The sequence below is a fragment of the Gouania willdenowi genome, chromosome 6 (assembly GCF_900634775.1).
Source record: "Gouania willdenowi chromosome 6, fGouWil2.1, whole genome shotgun sequence".
Classification (NCBI taxonomy): Eukaryota; Metazoa; Chordata; class Actinopteri; order Blenniiformes; family Gobiesocidae; genus Gouania; species Gouania willdenowi.
Genome location: NC_041049.1, coordinates 71,714,655 through 71,733,531, shown reverse-complemented (window position 1 = coordinate 71,733,531; position 18,877 = coordinate 71,714,655). Strand labels below are relative to the sequence as shown.

Here is an 18,877-nt window from a genome sequence, read left to right as displayed (position 1 = left end):
ATCAGAGAACACTAAGAGTCTATTTGTCCTTTTCTTTTTTTAAAACAAGCTGTGGATGTTTTGTCTTGGTCTTAAGTTTCTTTTATTAAAACAGCTGCTGCTTCTTCCAGTCACAAGGATGAATGAGAGAAAAATCCTCTGCAATTATTAATTCAACCTTTTTCTTTTTTTTTAATGAGGTTTAAGCATTTGTGTAAAATGATTACTATTTATGTTTTCTAAAAGTACTTTATTATGAGTTTTGTAATTACTATACAACAAAATTTCAGGTCAGAATGGGTTGATATCACACTTTTATATTATATTTTAATGGTTGATATAATCCAATGCATGCACAGGATAAAAATGCAAGAATGTGTTGTTTGTGTGTGTGTATATAAATGCAAGCATATTCATTAAAGGGGACACATTGTACCAATGTTCCCTGTGGTCTAAATGACATATCTGTGCTGGGATTTGGTCAAAACATAACGAATTAAGCAACAGGGAAAGTTTAAGACCCTGTATTAACGAGATCTTTGAGAGTGCTCTGTTTTGGGGGGTGTGTCCCTTGATTTGTATAGACCTCCCCCTTCCCTGCCCCCGTTTTCCATGGAGTGGCAAACACTAAAGGTACGTTCACACTGAACGCGACTGAAGTGATTAGATTACGTTCAAAATCAATGTAAATGACGCAACTTCAAGAGGTTTCGTGAGACCTAGTCGACTTCAAGCGACATCTCCCCCATCCGTTACTGTCTGTAGAGCCAAGGCAGAAGCCCCTCCCTCTCGCTACAGTGACACGGCAGCAGGGGGAGGCTTCCTCAATGTACTGGGGCAAAATTAAAGCAGTTAACTTCTTGAATAAGCCTACATTGTGAGTGAACTCATCCTTTAGTAACTCCGTAAGTTGATCTATTAAAACATAAAAGTGGAGCGTGGACACGTGCCGGAGAAGAAGTGATCAGCGCTCTCTTTCCACTCTCACCTGGCTCCGCACACACACACACACACACACACACACACACACACACAAAAGCACGCACAGAAGCACGCACGCACGCAAGTTTTCATCAGGTTGGGGGTGGAGCTACCAGCGGAGGAGAGGGCATTTTCTTTGCTGATTTTACTTGTGATGTCACAAACTGAGAACACTTGAAACAAAGCACTTTTCTCTGTGTTATCAGACTTACACAGACCACAAACAGAGAAAGGATGGTTGTATTTCACATTTTTTTGTGCTGGTGGAAACTCAAGTTCCTTCATATGTGATCAAAAACACTGCAAATGTGGATTTTTCACAATACGTAGCATTTAATCAATTGTGCACAATGAACCTTAAATGATGTTCATGAAGTGGTCTTGTGTGTTACCTGTCATAGTCTCCATTGCACAGCGCCCTGACGGGGATCTTAAAAGCCTGCCACACTGGATCCAAAGTATTCTTCACCACTTCTGTTTTGTGGCAGATAGTGTACCTGTAAGGCAGACGAAGCTGTTTGCGGAACAATTCTCAGTATTTTTAGCAAAATAACCTCACATGCACTTTGACATGAAGTGGAAAGTGATGTTAAAACAAGTTTTTTATAATAAAAAGTAGATTATCTGCAGAAATAAGCACTTCCTGCTCTTCTGTCTTTATTGTAGCATCTAGTGGAGCTCTTTGTTATGGTAGTTTGCTGCTGTTATACCCTGCAGCAGAACATTTAGGTTGCATCAGTAAATACCCAGCTGCACAGAAAGAGAATGTGTTAAGTGTGAGACGCTGAGGTCGACTTGAATAAAAGCATCTGCAGGGCAGAGAAACTGACACACACACACACACACACACACACACACACACACACACACACACACACACACACACACACACACACACACACACACACACACACACACACACACACACACACACACACTTTCACTTCATCTCACTTAACTACATCGTATCTGTCTTTCCTCTTTTATTTTCTTGTTGTCAGCTCTGTCCTATTATCTCTGCTCATCCCATACTGCTTTTCTCATGTTGATGACTGGGTGACTAAAGTCACATGTGCAGCACAGCGGCTTATGTAACAACATATAGGCAGTTCAGCTCTGAAATCCTCTTCATATGAGTTTTTGGAGCATGAAGAATTAAACTAGGAGCCTGCATTCATCTCAGGGCTCGTTTAAATGTGATGGTGTGAGTGTAAAACCAAGACGTTGATGTTTGTTAACTCAGTGAATTGTTGTCCAGGGACATCAACTTACGATCCGTCTTCATTACTGCGATAAAAGACGAGAAATGGATCCGACTTTCCAAAGAAGTCCTTCTTGTCCAGCTTGTTGCCGCAAAACTGAAGCATCACTGACTCCTAAAACAAAACAACATATTTTCAATCAAATCTCAGGCAATCTGAGATAAATATGTATGTGTGTATTGACTTTAAAGATAATCTAGATCAATAAACACATTCCCAGCTTAGATACACTTTTTATCATCAGTGTCCTATAGCTTTACCAAATATTTGGCTTGATTTGCCCACAAATCACCCAAAACATGACATAGAGACGAGTCTTCAACATGTAACAGTCAAACTGACCAATAATGTGTGTTTGATTATAATGAAATTAAAGCTGATTTTATGCAGAGAAGCAACACATTTTTCATCACTTTACCCAGTTTTTAATCTTTGTGTCACTGTCAGAGGTTTATTAAAATAAACAACCTTTATTACCTGAATGAAAGTACAGATTTACTCCTTGTCAGAAACTACTCTAACATAAGTGAAAGTAACTCAGTGAAAATATGAAATGAAAGTATTACTTAAGTATTCAAAGTGAAAGGGAAAATCGTGCACAAGCACAATTTGAAAGTATTATAGCTATTCTTTTGTTGCTATGACAACACTACAGCCTTATAAAAAACTTAATACTGCATATAATAAACATTACAATGTAGATAGATATCTATAGATAGATAGATAGAGTCCCCTCCAAAAGTATTGGAACAACAAGGTCAATTCCTCTTTTTTTGTTGTATACTGAAGACATTTGGGTTTCAGATCAAAAAATTAATATGAGACAAAAGTTCAGAATCCCAGCTTTTATTTCATAATATTTAACTCTACTCAACTTTATTTATATAGCGCTGAATACAACAAAGTCATCTTAAAGTGCTTAACAATATAAAATTCATAGTAAGAAAGAAAAACCCAATAAGATCCACATGAACAAACATTTAGTGACAGTGGGAAGAAAAAACTCCCTAATTTTGTTTTTAGGAATAAATCTCTGTTAGAACCAGGTTCAGAGGTGGCAGCCATCTGCGTGGACTGGTTGTGGTTAGTGGACAGAAGGACCAACAGAACAGGATAGAGAGATAGAACACAGATCAGGAAGTGACATCATCAGCTTCACCTGAAACAGAGCAGAGAGAGAAGGACGAGGAGAAGACACTGACTGCAGAAAAACATGATACACTATGTCACATATTGGCTTAAGACCATGACTAGAATAAAACAAGAGGTAGATAAATGTCTGCACTAAACATGAATCCTGCTACCAGAGCAGCCACAATCAGCCAGAGCCAGTCCAAGCAGGGAGACAACTGGATTATTGGTTAGGCCACGCCTTCCAAGCAGCCACGCACACCTGAGTCCAATACGGTCGTTAGCTCTGTGAAAACAAGAAGAAACAGACCAACACACCTGCGACCCCACCCATTTGGGCTCATCACATCCCCAGTTTTATTGATGAGTGACATCATCAATAAGACTAGTGAACTTGTTCCAGAAGCCCAAGCCATGATATTACCTCCACCATGCTTCACAGATGAGCTTGTGTGTTTTGGATCATAAGCAGATCTTTTCTTTCTCCATACTTTGGTCGTTCCATCACTTTGGTAGACGTTCATCTTCAGTTCATAAAACTTTGTTCCAAAACTTTTGTGGCTCATCTCTGAACTTTTTGTAAAATCCAATCTGGCCTTTTGATTCTTTTTGCTGATGAGTGGTTTGCATCTATTGGTATGGTCTCTATATTTCTTCTCTCCAAGTCTTCTTAGAACAGTGGATTGTGGTACCTTCACCCTGCCCTGTGGAGGTGCAGTGATGCCACTGACTGTTGTCTTTAGGTGTTTCTTCACAATGTTTCTGTCATCAACTACTGTTGATAGCCTTGGTCGACCTGTTCCATGTTTGTTGCTCAGTACACCAGTAGTTTCTTTCTTTTTCAGGACATTCCATATTCTTGTATTGTCTTCAATACAAGACTTCAAAGTGCTTTGTTTTTCTCCCATAAACATCTCTATGGTCTTCATGTTTGTTTAACAGTAAATGTAGTTTTCACAGGTGATTACATTGATTAAGTAATCAATGCAAAAGGAAACACCATCAGTCACATGTTCTAGTACTTTTGCTCAATTGAAAAGTGGGTGTGGTCAAACAAAAGGTGTTGTGTCCTGAGTTGTTTAACACGTCTAGATGTAAATACCATGAAATAAAAGCTGGAATTCTGAACTTTTGTCTCATATTCATGTTTTGATCTGAAACCCAAATGTCTACAGTATAAAACAAAAACAAAGAAATTGATCTGTTGTTTCTAATACTTTTGGAGGGGACTGTACATAGATAGATGATAGATAAGATAATAGATAAAGAGAGATAAGAGATATGATAGATAGATGATAGATAGCTAGGATAGACGATGCTAGATAGATTATAGATAGATATAGATAGATAGATTAGACTAGATAGATAGCTAGATAGATCGATAGATCGCTCGCTCGCTGCTCTAGCTGCTCGCTCGATAGCTAGATCGCTCGCTCGCTAGCTAGATGCTCGCTCGCTGATCGCTCGCTAGCTCGCTCTCGCTAGCTGCATCGCCTCGCTCGCTCGCTGCGCTCGCTCGCTCGCTCGCTCGCATTCGCGCTGCTCGCCTCCTCGCTCGCTCGCGCGCTTCGCTCGCTGCTCGCAGGCTGCTACGCTCGCTCGCTGCTCGCTCTGCTCGCTCGCTCGCTCGCTCGCTCTGCTCGCTCGCTCGCTCGCTCGCTCGCTTGCTCGCTCGCTCGCTCGCTCGCTCGCTCGCTCGCTCGCTCGCTCGCTCGCTCGCTCCTCGCTCGCTCGCTCGCATCGCTCGCTCGCTCGCTCGCTCCGCCTCGCTCGATCGCTCGCTCGCTCGCTGCTCGCTAGACTGCTCGACTCGCTCGCTACTCGATCGCTGCTCGCCGCTGCTCGCTGCTCGCTAGCTCGCTCGCTCGCTCGTCCGCGGCTCGCTCCTATCGCTGCTCGCTCGCTCGCTCGCTCCTCGCTCGCCTGCTCGCTCGCTCTCGCTCGCTCGCTGCTCGCTCGCTCGCTCGATGCTCGCTCGCCTCGCTCTCGCTCGCTCGCTCGCTCGCTCGCTCTCGCTCGTCTCGCTCGCTGCTCGCTCGCTCAGCTCGCTCGACTGCTCCTCGCATCGCCTTCTCGACTCGCTCGCTCGCTCGCTCGCTGCTCGCTCCTCGCTCAGCTGCTCGTCGCCTGCTCGCTCGCTCGCTCGCTCGCTCTCGCTCGCTCGCTCGCTCGCTCTCGCTCGCTCGCGCTCGCTCGCGCTCGCTCGCATCGCTGCGCTCGCTCTCTCGCCTCGCTCGCTAGATAGCAGATCGTACACTACCGTAGATAGATAGATAAATAAAAGTGGAACTACACATTAGAAATGCATTGAATAATATAAACAAAACAATAATAGACAATGAATTATTTGATTTTTCTTTTCTTCAATTTCATAAAATACAAATATTTTTTTCTAAGGTCAGAATAACAACTATTAGTTACTATTTTGGTGGGTTTAAAAAAAAAACATGTATATATTTATGCAGTAACAATAGGTTGTTTTGTGATATCATAATAATAAGCAAACGTTTGCAGTTGATTACAAGTGTATAGTCTACCCAGTGCTTTTATTGTGAAAGGGGAAAGTTGGTCCTTGGAGCCCCTCAGCAGGAGGAAGAAAATATTAGTTTAAAGCGAAATTGTCCTTCAGGAAATTACCCAGAATTCCAATGTAATGATAACAATTGTAGTATAATAACAATAATGAGGCACAACCCCCTATAGAGGAATATGAATATTTTATGACTACCTTGCTTGAATTTGAATGTGTAACACTTAAGACAGAGAGAGAGATACAGAGTAGATGTGCAGCTTGTCTTTACAACAGTGACGAGCATCTGAAAAACTGGATCAATGACGTAAGAAGGAGACGAGACTCAGAGGCAGATGATAAAATGATTTGGGGTCTTTTACTGTTGCAGGTACAGTACAAGGAATTACCAGGTTTTAGAGTATCTCCATCTTTGTGGCTCCAAGTCTCAGTGGGTCAAAGCTTTTTTCTGGTGACATTAATAAACCACTCTCAGAAGCCTTAGTGGTTTGTGTTCACATCAGCAGTTAATGTTACTGCCACTGATAAATGAGTCACGTTTACCTGTGGGGATTGTTTGTTTGGGACATTTTATTTTTTTTAATTGAGCAGTTCATCTCAGCTTGACATTTTAAGGATAATTTGCCAAAAATGAAAGCAAAAGACACATTTTCTATTAAATAATATATATGTGGTCTACTTTTATTACTTAGACATTGGAACTGTACTAAACAACTACTTTTAACAACAGAATCAAACATGAAACCACACAGAAAATACTGTTACAATACTGACAGTACAAACAGCACTATTTTAGCGTTTAGATGATAGTGATTTTTTTTATTAATTAAACACTAATTTTGAACCTTTTTAAGGGGCAGATTCACTACAATCTGAAATAAAGGGTCACTAACACTAACATTGAGCCACTAATAGGTGTGTGTATAGACGTGGTTGAACCACAATATTTAAATGAACATTTTGCTCATTCATCACTGAAGCACTAAATGACATTTGAAGATGTTAAATTAGAGGCAGATGGACTTCTCTGTCTGCTACAAACACACATTTAATAATGTAGAAAACTAAATAAAATTTAAAATCTAACCTAAAATCTATTTTTTCTCCCTAGTTTAATGTTCCACTACGTCCTGGAACTTTGCTCTTAAAACAGGCAGATTTGTCATTGATCTGAGTTAATGCAGCAACAGTCTGTCAATCAGTGGATCAGCACCATCTGCAGATTATTTACTTATACTAGAAAGTTTAACTTTTTTTTTTATCTGCGCTGTGTTTTGTGTTCATTTTTACAGCAGCTGATCTCTGCGTGTGTGTTTGCACTGTTTGTCAGTCGTACTGAAAACAATCACAGCAAACAGTTCCAGATTTGATGAACTACATTGCATCCACTGCATTGATTTATCTGCATTTCCTCCTCCCATTTTTCTGCACCCCTCATGAGATCCGCCTACTTTACATATTCATCAGAGGTAATCGTGCTAAATGGATTGTGGGCGTATTGTGACAGGTTTGTACCCCTTATTAGCACGTGGAGTGACGTTAGCACACGTTTAGCACACGTTTTAATACCTTTAGTGAATCCGCCCCTTCAGAGTTTCTAAATTAAAACTGAGTCAGTCTCAGTTTGAACAATATTTGAAGCTTAAAGAAGTTGTTTTTGTGATTTAAAAACACACTACCCCTGCAGTTACTCAGTTCTTCTGCTCTCACTATGAAGCTGCCACATTTCCTTCCTGGAATCCCACTGGAAGAAGGAATATAACACTGTTATACTGTGTTAATAATAATAATAATAATAATAATGTAGACATTGGAATTGTCATAGTGCTTTAATTCCAACATGCATGTAAATAGTTTTGTTATCTGACTTGTAAAGCCATGCTTTTATTACCTTTATCTGGTTGTTTCAGACACATTTATGTATTAAACTATAATATGTGTATTTATTATGTATTTAACAACTGCTCCATGCTTTAAAATTGTCTTTGGTGCCTCCCTGCAAAATGATAGAACAACATCTGATGTAGTAATATCATAAAAAAATAATAATAATAATTGTAATAAAGATTAAAAAATGGAAGCTATGCTTTTTCTGTTACCTCTTCACTGATATAATGTAGAAGCTACTAGACAAACAGCTGAACTATTTGTTTGTTTCCTTAGCAGCGTAATACAGCTGAGCAAAACGCTAAAAATAGATCAAAAGAAACTCGGATCTGATTCAGAAAGAAGACGGACAAAGATAATTTAATTTGGCTAAGAACTGTCCAGTAACGACACACGTCAAGCCAGGCTTTGAAACTACTCCTTCCATCACCTGAGACAAGCTGGATTCCTTTGATGAGCACTGAAATGAATTCACTGTATGGGGGGGGGGGGGGCGGGGTGAGGCAGGAAAAGGAGCGACAGAAGCGGTGGACAGCAAAGGAAAAAGAGAGAAATGAAAGGTTTGTGAGTGAACACATGATGAACATGAGAGAGTGAGAGCACGACAAGTGGACGACAATCCACCTATAAAAGCAAGAAATATCTGTGTGTGTGTGTGTGTGTGTCTGTGTGTGTGTGTGTGTCTCTGTGTGTGTGTGTGTGTGTGTGTGTGTGTCTGTGTGTGTGTGTGTCTGTGTGTGTGTGTGTGTCTCTGTGTGTGTGTCTGTGTGTGTGTGTGTGTCTCTGTGTGTGTGTGTGTGTGTGTCTGTGTGTGTGTGTGTCTGTGTGTGTGTGTGTTGTGTGTCTGTGTGTGTGTGTGTGTGTGTGTGTGTGTGTGTGTGTGTGTGTGTGTGTGTGTGTGTGTATACCCTTTATTTTGGAGTAATTTGGTATTGCAGAACGTTGATTTTAATTTTACGGTTCATTCTCGGTATTGAGCGCTACTTGCTTCTGTTAATAGTATAATTTCTAACTTTATTTATTGCTAATTAGTGTTAGCTTAATAAAATATAATGAGATGAAACACTGAGCAAAAAGTCAGTAAAGTTGAGTGATTTTTAAAAGTCCAACAAACCATCAGGGCCTTTGGTTTTATCTAATTTAATAAATTGTCCTCTCATCCACAACCTCTAAAAGCTTTTATTTGCCCCTCACTCAGGTGTAGATTTGTCCTCTTTTTTAATATCTTTTCCTCTAATAAAAAATAACGTTTAGTTTTCCTTAGAAAGGACTCATGGTCATAACTACAATAATAAATGTATATTATACATGCATAGTTGTGCACCACATATATAAAATGACAAATGCTGACACATTGGAAACAACAGCAAATTCTAAAACAGAATAAAAATCAATGTCTAGAACCAGCATATTGATTATCATTTGAAATGTGGAAGGAAGAATATTATTGATATATCACTTCTTTGTCCCTCCCCTAATATTGAGGTTTCAACAAATTTTGGTTGTTGTGACCCACTAAACATCCGATGTCCATGGACCTCCATATGACGTACAGTATGTCTGTCTGGACCACATCTACACGTCTATACGACGTCTAAAAACGGTTAGAATCTGAACGTCACAACCACGAACTCTTCTGGACTTTGACCTTCAACATTTAAAGGAATTTCTGCTTTTTCTAATCTGAAATTTAAACAGCTTAAACAGCGTGTGTACGTGCTTCTGTTTATTTTATGTTTGTTGTTGTCAAAGGTCAACACAACAAGAAGTGTAATATTTTAAAAACAACAATGTATGTTTTGTTATTACAATTAAATAAATCTTCTGTTTATTACAAATCATTATTCAGTATTATCTACAGTCACTAAGTATATATCCAGTTGTATTTCATATATGCTCTTTGATATTTTCAAGAAATAATGTAAATGTTGAGCAAATCAATGTTGAAAACACGTCTTATTCAGACATCGTCAGGTTAATTTAAGTAACGCACACACAACAAAAACATCAAAATGACATAAAACGAGTAAGGAAAGCAAAGGGTCTGGGGTACGAATCCAACCTGCGTCATCTTACTTATGCCGTCTTCCTGGAATGTCTTAAACACGTTTTTTTACGACATGTGAAAAAGACGTGATAAAAACTTTCACTCTGAACAGACAACAGACGTCTTCTCAACGTCGGATCATCACCGTTGTTTTAACGAGAGTTTAACTAAAACGATGTAAAGACAGCATTACATGAAACTAGTCATCTATAGGTTTGAGATAAACATAAAAATAACAGTATGCAGACATGTGACCCAAGATCAATGAGGCTGAAGAAGTGAAATGACTTCACTTTAACTCCAGATCTCACACTATACTTACAGTATGAGGTGGAACAGTAAATGTTTCATAAGTGAAGCTCAGCTGACAAAGCTGTGTGTGATGTCATCATGGACCAAAATGACAATAGACATTATACCTGATCAATCTCTCAATTAGAAAACGTTAATGGAGTTGGTTCTAGTCCCAGTAGACATGATGACATTATTGATGCCACTTCCTCTGCAGGACATTCAATATTTAACACCTGAGCCACACTTTGAGTTCACTGTACTGATGTCTCTGATTGTGGTCTCTATCTTTGAAGATTATAAAATTAAATATTGATAGAAAACTGTTTCATCATGTGAACAAGTCAGCAGATTTTACATTTGACTTCAAAAGGGATTTTAATCATATTACAAAACATGACAGCATTTTCTTTTTCATTTTACAGAAAGCGTAAATATTAAAGCATATCTCTGACGCCCATGTTTTAATAGTAACATACATGATGTTCCAAGAAGTTCATATAAAATGTATTAAAACACTGAAGGCATTTTTTATGCCATTCAAATTAACGTGTATTTTATAAAATGTACTGTATTGAACTTGTGGTTAGTTTATAAACAATGACAGAAATGAGAGAACGTTGCTGTAAATGAGAGGTGAGGATGTAATGTACATGTGTGTGTGTGTGTGTGTGTCAGTGAGAGTGTAATATTCTGAGTGTTCTTTTTTATCATTGTAATTTATTGCATGTTTTATACTGGTAACCAGGGACGACAGATGAAACTAGCTGTTAGATGTGGTGTAGAACATCTTGTTTTTTATGATCTTAATGTCTCTATGCTTGTCCCTTCAAATAAAGACTAAACTAACTAAACTAAACTAACCATGAATATTTCCGAATCATCAAAAAAAAAAAGTCAATAAATTCTGTGGCATTTTTTTTAAATCTCTTCAATTTTTTCAAAATTAGATTTTTTTAAAATGTTGGAATATGTTTTTAAAATTATATTTTCTAAAAAGATAATACTGACATTGTTTTGACAACATGATGTTTTACATGATGTTTTACTCTGGTTGCCGATGGTAACCAACCGATGACCAACGTGTCCATGAGTAAAACCTTAACACTGTAAAGATAAATGTATGAATACATTTAGTGGAGGTTGGAGGGGCAGTTTTGTGCAGTTTCACACGCCTAGAAAAGTTCATTTTTTTACCCAATTATTAAGATTATTAATAATAATGCGGTAGGTTCAAAATTAAAGATTGTGTCTATTTTTTGAATAAACCTTAAAGCTGCAATTAACAATAATTTTGTAATCAAACATCATTTCCTCCAAAAAGAAAGAAAAAAGGTTGAAATTGCTGCTCAATGTCAGAATAGTTTCACGCATTGCATTGTGGGATGTGGAGTCCTGTGGACACAATGTTTTCACTTCATTCTTATCGTGATTTTTTGTATTTTTACACCATTGATTTTATTTATTTTAATTCTTTTTACTTTATTTTTGTAAAGTCATTTATTTATAATATATAAAGAAACAAAGAAACAAAACACAAAAATGCACAGATGGGCAAGAAAAATATGCAGGAGGAAGATGAATCATAATGAATAATTGTAGAGATGGTGTTAGATCCAGGGTTTAAGAACATAATCTATCTACATTAAAAACATTCATATAAGTGTATGAAAAGCATTGGAAGAGTACATCATACTTACAGTACATAAGTAACATCCTGTTGTGTAGATTCATCCATTTCCTCCTGTATTTAGTGAATTTGTCCATGTGTACGTTCAAGGAAAAAGTCTGTTATTTGATATATTTACTGTATATATCATATATTTCTTTAACAACTACAATCTACTCCTCTTTTGATGGCCATCTTCGTGTAATAGCTTTTTACTGGCTACTAACATTTTTTTTAATAAATATTTATTCGTAATATTAATTGAGGGGGAGATATTACCAAGGTAAACGGTACAAAAATCATGATTAATCTCAAAGCCAATTATTGATTTCATTTCCTCCACCAGTACGGTCGTATAATCGTTCAGTCCCAGAAAACATGAAAGTGATTTGCTCGAGTGTTTCTCCAATAATGTCTATAACTTTCTGAAGATGTTTCACTTGTGGGATGATAAAAAACCTAATTATTTTTTTCCCACAAAAATGTCCTCCAATAACCAGAACTGGAAGTGCTCATTTGAGTTTTATAACTGTTATGTATTCATCTTCTGAAAAGGTTATTTTTACCTCGTTTCCCAGTTGTATTGAACGTAACGAGTGGAAAAGCTAATGATTGATTATAAACAGGAATAGATTCAGGTCATCAGTTTAGACTCAATCAAAATATGAATTAAAGCAGGGTTGTTTTAATATCACAGATAAAACCAGCTCTAACTTGAAGAAGTCTTGATTTTCTAACTTTTAGTGTAAAGCGTCCATTCTCTCTATGGTTAAACTGTGCTTATGTAATAAGTACAGATTTCTGTCTCCAAACACTAACCAGGGAATGTCCAGTTAACTTCATTCTAGATTTTTCTATTTAGCATTGTATTATGAGTTGTACAGATAATCAGATATCTGAGCTGTGCAGATGTGTAATAGTTCACTATATTTGGCTTCTTCTTTGGACAATGGCAAAGTCCCGACCCCAAGGTTGAAAACGCTGATTTAGTGGCGCCTGAATACATTTATTTCTATTGTTTTTTTTAATCACTCTCTCTCTCTAGTACCCCCTGTAGTGCCATTGCGTACCCCTAGGGGTACACGTACCCCATTTGAGAAACAATGCAATGTGCATAACAGTTTTCTGAAAAGTCAATAAACCGAGTGCTTAAGGTTGAGACCAAAACAAACTTACAAGTGATCATTTTCAACCTTTTTCTTTTGTTTTTTTGAGTAAATAATGTTTGATTCATTAATTATTAATGGTCGCTGCTTTAAAATAAAAATCAGTGCATCTTCAGCATATGATTAAAGAGATTAGAATTATCAGGCACTAATTATTCAAGGCATAATGAAGCACTTATCTTTGTGTTCCATCAGGGATGCTTGAGTCTGGTCCTTGTTATTCTCTGTCCTGCATGTTTTAAATGTCTCTCAACTCCAACACGCCTGCATCTAATGCCTGTGTCATCATGCAGCGCTGCAGAAACCCTTTACAATCAGCTGTGGTGGACCTGCAGAGGAACATCTAACACAAGCTGGAGAACGACTTACCAGGTCTGAACTTAGGCCATAATAGCTTTATTTTATCATTGATGTGTCAAACACACTCTTTAATGTTTGGTAAAAGCATTTTAGTATTAGAACACACACACACACACACACACACACACACACACACACACACACACAGAGTGTGTGTGTGTGTAATGACCATTACACAGATTGTAGTTCAGTTATTACAGAATCATAATTAGATATAGAATAAAAATAGAATAAACCATTATTGCATTTTCCTCTCTATTAGAAAGACGTTAATACTATAATATATAATATAATAATTAATACTATCCAGATGGAGGATGAAACCCTCCATCAAACAACCAATGGATCAAAAATATGATGCACGATAGAAAAAAATCAGACGCATCTTTAACAGATCTGCTAATAGATTTTACAAAACCTGGAACTCATTATTGAACTATGTGGACTTTGTCTGACCTGGAACGATGAGTTTACAGTTCTTTAGGTAATATTTTAATACCTATGGATGGAATACACGTGTTTCTTAGTTTTTTGGTTTTGTTTTTCTTGTCCTTTCTTTTCCTGCAATGCATTAGTATATGTTTGGCTTTGATTAGTTAGTCCATAATGTTGTATGTTTTTGTATGTATCTGTGTGTTGTTATATAAAAACTGTGTAAATAATGTGTTAAAAAAAGAAGAATAAACCTTTATTGATTCACAGGTTGCATCAATAGAAAAACACAGAAAGAAGAAAATAAAAACCAATGAAGGATAATAATGCAAATATAAATTAATAATACAAATAAAATTTAAAAAACTAAAAACTAAATAATAGCATAAAACTAAAGAAATGTACAAATGATAAAATATGGATGTGAATTGTTACTGTAGAAACAAACATTTGAATATTTGGTTTTATTTTAGCACAATTATAAAAAATACTATTATTGCAACAATGCTATATACCTTATTGTTGGAATATTTCACAATTTGTGTCCCTGATAAATAATTCTGAACTTGACAGTTTTCTACTTGAGGTGAGTTCAAACCCATAACCAGCTGTTTGCCACCAAACGTGTTTGCTTTTATTGATCTACAGTTAGTTATTGATGTTAAACTATTCATCTCATTTGGTTATTGGAGATAACTGTCATAGCATCTGTTTTAATACAAGATCTTGGCCTATTTTCTGCCCCCGTTTCATTCCACTTCAAGATAAGAGCTGCATGTAGTCCTAACATCACATGCCAACTTTTAAATCACATGCAATGAAAAATCTAGAAGCTAAAGAAGGAACTCAACGTCACGACTTTATTTTTGCTGCTTGTCGTCGTATGTCGTTGCTTTGCTACTTACATCAAAGGTTTCTCCAAGCGGCTTCCCAGGGACCCCACGATCTCACCCAGTGTGCAGAAGGCCTGGCCCAGGAAGTCCTGCATGTGGGAAAAAACACAAGAATTCTTTCTGCTCTTAATGATTGATGGTGAAATAAAATGACGTGGATCAGGGCTCATCGTTGTTAGAACACAAAGCTATGGTTTGATTGCATATTAAACTAATGGCTTCACACAGGATCTTGCTGGAGCTCAGCAGCATCAGTTAAAGCTTTCCCAGCTCGTCTGTAATGCATCTAAGCAGCAGTTAGAGTTGATTTCCCAATTCATTCCTGAATCCTTCTAAAGCAGCGGTTTCTTCATCTTATTAAAGCTACTGAACCCTCCAAGCTTCATCAGAGATTTTACCAAAAATAAAATAACATTCCTTCAAAACATAGATATACATTTTATTCAGACACATGAGCATAGATCAATTGTTTTGCTCTGTTCAAAACAGTTTTAATTCTATTTTTTCTAAATTTGACCGTGTGTATTGACTGCTGTAAACCCCTCAGACTGACTTGTTCCCATGTTTGGAACCATTGCTCTATAGCAGATGGACAACTTCTATCTGCTCCGTGGGGTCACATGATCAACATTTATGTCAGCATTTAAAAATAAAGACCAATCTGAGCATTAATACAGGAATGAACAAATGGTTGTGTCTTTGTAGTCCTTTTGTGTGGGATTATCTGTTCATTTTTATTTTTTTAGACATTTTGTGTTTTTTTTAATTAATTTAGCCTATTTTCTTATGAATGTGGCAAATTTGTGTTGACTTTTTGTGTGTTCTTCGAGTCATTATGTGTGTTTATGTGATATTTTTTGTTTTATCGTTGTCATTTTGTGTATTTTCATTGTCATGTGTGTTTTGAAGTCCTTTTGTATGTGTTAAAGTGTTTACTGTTTAGTGTCTTTGTTATCATTTTGTTTACTTTGATGTTGTTTTCTGTGTTTCTGGACATTTGTGTGTTATGTGGACTTCATATAACTTCCAAATTCACGAATCCCAATTTTGTTTGGGGGCCAAACAAATTAGACCAACGGCTGCATGTGGTCCCCTGGCCGCCAGTTGCCTATGTCTGCTTTATAGCATAAATGACAAGGAAAAGCTTGTCACTACCTCCAACACCTGCACCCACAATGAATCTAACTGGGAACATCCCAGTGTGTCACTATTTATTGGTAGACACCATAGGATCCAAAGCTTCTGATTATTACCAATATTTACATAAATTAACCCATTATAAAGAATAAAGATGATTCTGATTTCTGATTATAAAGACGAGGGGGTTATTTTAGACTTAGACACTTATTTAAAGTAAATAAATCAGATTGCTCTCTCTCTTTCCCTTTACCATCTTTTTGACACCATTTGCATGAGAAAGGTTCTTTGTCCATAAAAGTGTCCATTTGTGAAGGTGGAGCCTTCGGCACAAGATTAAAAAAAGGAAAACAAAAACATGAGCAAAGATAGGATGTGCTTTTAAAAAAAGCATGACTTCATCCAAATGTTCCTCCCCTGTATCTGTGTGAGTCAGAGTGCAACGCCATGTATGTGTGCACGTGTGGAAAAGAGTTTGACGTATGATCGTCCAGAGGGCAGAAAGCTGCTACTAACATCTGAGAACATTTCTCTTACAGCCAAAGTCTCAAAACAAAAGAAACAACACAACTTAATAATTACGCCTCAGACCCACAATTCATTTAGCTTCTACTCATAAATGTCTAGACACCAACGTTACGTAAGTCATCAAAATAACTACATTTCCTTGCAACGCTAATTAAAGGCAGAATAAAATTGTGTCAGTATATTTTTGTTACTTTATTGCTTGGGTGTAGGAGTGTAACGATTAATCGTAAGGCAGTTAAAAATCAATTCATAGGTATCACGATTGACATCAATACTTTGAAAATTGAATCGCAGTACTTTTTTTAAACAGCAGAGGGCGCTATATATTTATCCTTCTCTTGTCCAAATGCTGAGGCGGCGGGCGGATCTGCTAATACTTTCTTTCTGGCCGCCTTCTACTCTTATAGGTTAATAAATGATTCCTTACCCTTTAGCACCGAAAGAATATTTGTAATATTACGTGAATATCTTCAAAAGTCACGTTTTTCTATTAGCTCTGTCTGCTAGCATAGCATCTCTTCTTCACTGCTAGATTAGCTGCATGCCAACCGACCACTGAGTTACCAGCGCCCTCTGCTGGTCCAAACAAATATCTGACGTAAAAAGTCCAATTGTTAAGGCACAAACTACATTTTCAGTTGCACTTTTAAAAAGAAAATAACTATTATGCAGTTTTGCATTGTTTACTATAGAACCAGAATTTTAATTAAAGGCTTCTTCTTCATTTGTATTATTCCTTTATTTATTTCATTCAAGATTTATTTTTAATTAAATTGCATTGTTTTGAATAGTTTATCAAGGGATTCTTTGACAATTAAAAATAAAGGAAAATAATACAGTATTTTCTAGTCTTTTTCCCAAAAAAATAAAGGAATATTTTTCACTCATCATTTGTCTACAGTCCCATTTTGTAAAATAAATCGTAAGAGAATCGTCTCGTGAACCCAGTATCGTGAATCGAATCGTATCGGGAGTTGAGTGAATCGTTACATCCCTACTTGTGTCTCTATGTCTCCTAAAATACATTAAGCTAACTACACTATTGTCTCCAACGACTAAAATACGTGTTTTTACCTTTTAATATAAAACATAAGGCTACAAATGATTATTAGGAAGAAAAAGAACAAAGTCAAACTTAACAATTTGACTTCTGGAAACTTCCTGTTTCTGCATTATTATTATTACACAATAACACTGCTTTGTTCCTTTGAGAATCAGAACCAGTTTGTGTTATTATAATCACAGCTATAATGAACAATATAATGGAACATATTTGTTGTATTACAGTCAAATTATAACATAATGAGACACCCACAATGGACCACTAGGACCACCACTTATTCAAAAATAACCATTTCTTTATCTTTCAGAAATCATAAGTAAACCATTAAACTTTAAGAAAGTATAAAGTCTTTTAGATCATCAGATTGCTGCATTGGCATATAAACCGCACTGAACACATGCAGCGTTTAATGAGATTCTACTGTAAGTCCCGTCACCAGCAGCTGTATCAGCACCAGGTAAGCAAACCATATGGCATGGAGAACACATCTGTTGTGAAGGGAAAAGTCACAACTGAAGCTATCATTAGAGATACTGTACATGTGTGCATTTGCATTTTCTGTTATTTATAGCCTCACAAGCAGGCGTGAGCTGTGCCTGGACAATGGAGGCATCACTGTGTGCCAGATCTTCAGTCCCACACATCCACAATGAAGACAGGATGCATCGGAGCATCGCTAGCCGTCATGCTGCTCTCACATTCCTCATGCTCACACTAGCAGCCCTGCGGGCAAACATGGGTTGGGGGGCGGAGGAAAAACCACTCTGCCAGCAGTTGGCAGCCATGAGGAATCCTGGGTAATGGGGAAAAACATGCCAGTGTAGAGGTGCACAGAGAGGGTATTACAGATCATGTGTGTTAGGGCTGAGCGATATGGACCTAAACTCATATCTCAATATTTTTTCTCAAATGGCAATATACAATATTAATCTTGATATTTTTAACTTAATAAAGTCTGACCAGAATGACAATTCTGGGCTAAAACTGCTGACAAATAATCCCACACAAGCGCATTTATTAATAAACACCTTATGTGCCACTATTGGTTTTTTCTCCTCTAAGGGACAGCACGTGTGAGTGAGTTCTGTAGCGTTTCATGGAAGGTCTGGATTAGAATTAAGGATGAACCGAAATGAAAATCTATGGGCCGAAGCCGAAAATAAATAAACGCTTTGCTGAATACTGAATATCAAATGTTAAGTTTTTCACTATTTTTTTACTTGTGCATAAATAGCCTAGAATACTTTTTAGACATGTTTTTTAAAGAAAGTAAATGTTTACTGAATATTCTGACATTTTTAAAATATTCCAGTAGCCTTTGCTTTTCATAAAAAGCACAACAAAGTTTATCATTTATATTATTAGCCCTTCAAATAAAACTAAACATACATTCCAAAGAAGCTAAAGTACATTAAAGGTGAGATATGATGAATAAATGACTTTCTAATGGTTTATCTACAGTGATAAACATCATTTAGCCTCATTCAGAGGAACAAAGTGTAAAAGTTATGTTTCCTCTCT

At 37.1% G+C, this 18,877-nt stretch overlaps 1 protein-coding gene across 3 annotated transcripts in view; it reads right to left on the bottom strand.

Moving 5' to 3' along the window:
* The window catches only part of LOC114464691 (copine-8-like), an 80,469-nt gene that overhangs the window by 21,569 nt on the left and 40,023 nt on the right, over positions 1-18,877 (bottom strand). For all 3 annotated transcript variants that reach the window (XM_028449154.1, XM_028449153.1, XM_028449156.1), the window contains 4 exons: positions 14,641-14,717; positions 7,563-7,627; positions 2,233-2,335; positions 1,353-1,457 (listed from right to left, as the gene is read on the bottom strand). In XM_028449154.1, the coding sequence (XP_028304955.1) occupies positions 1,353-1,457; positions 2,233-2,335; positions 7,563-7,627; positions 14,641-14,717 (350 nt within the window). The remainder of the gene's footprint in view (positions 1-1,352; positions 1,458-2,232; positions 2,336-7,562; positions 7,628-14,640; positions 14,718-18,877) is intronic.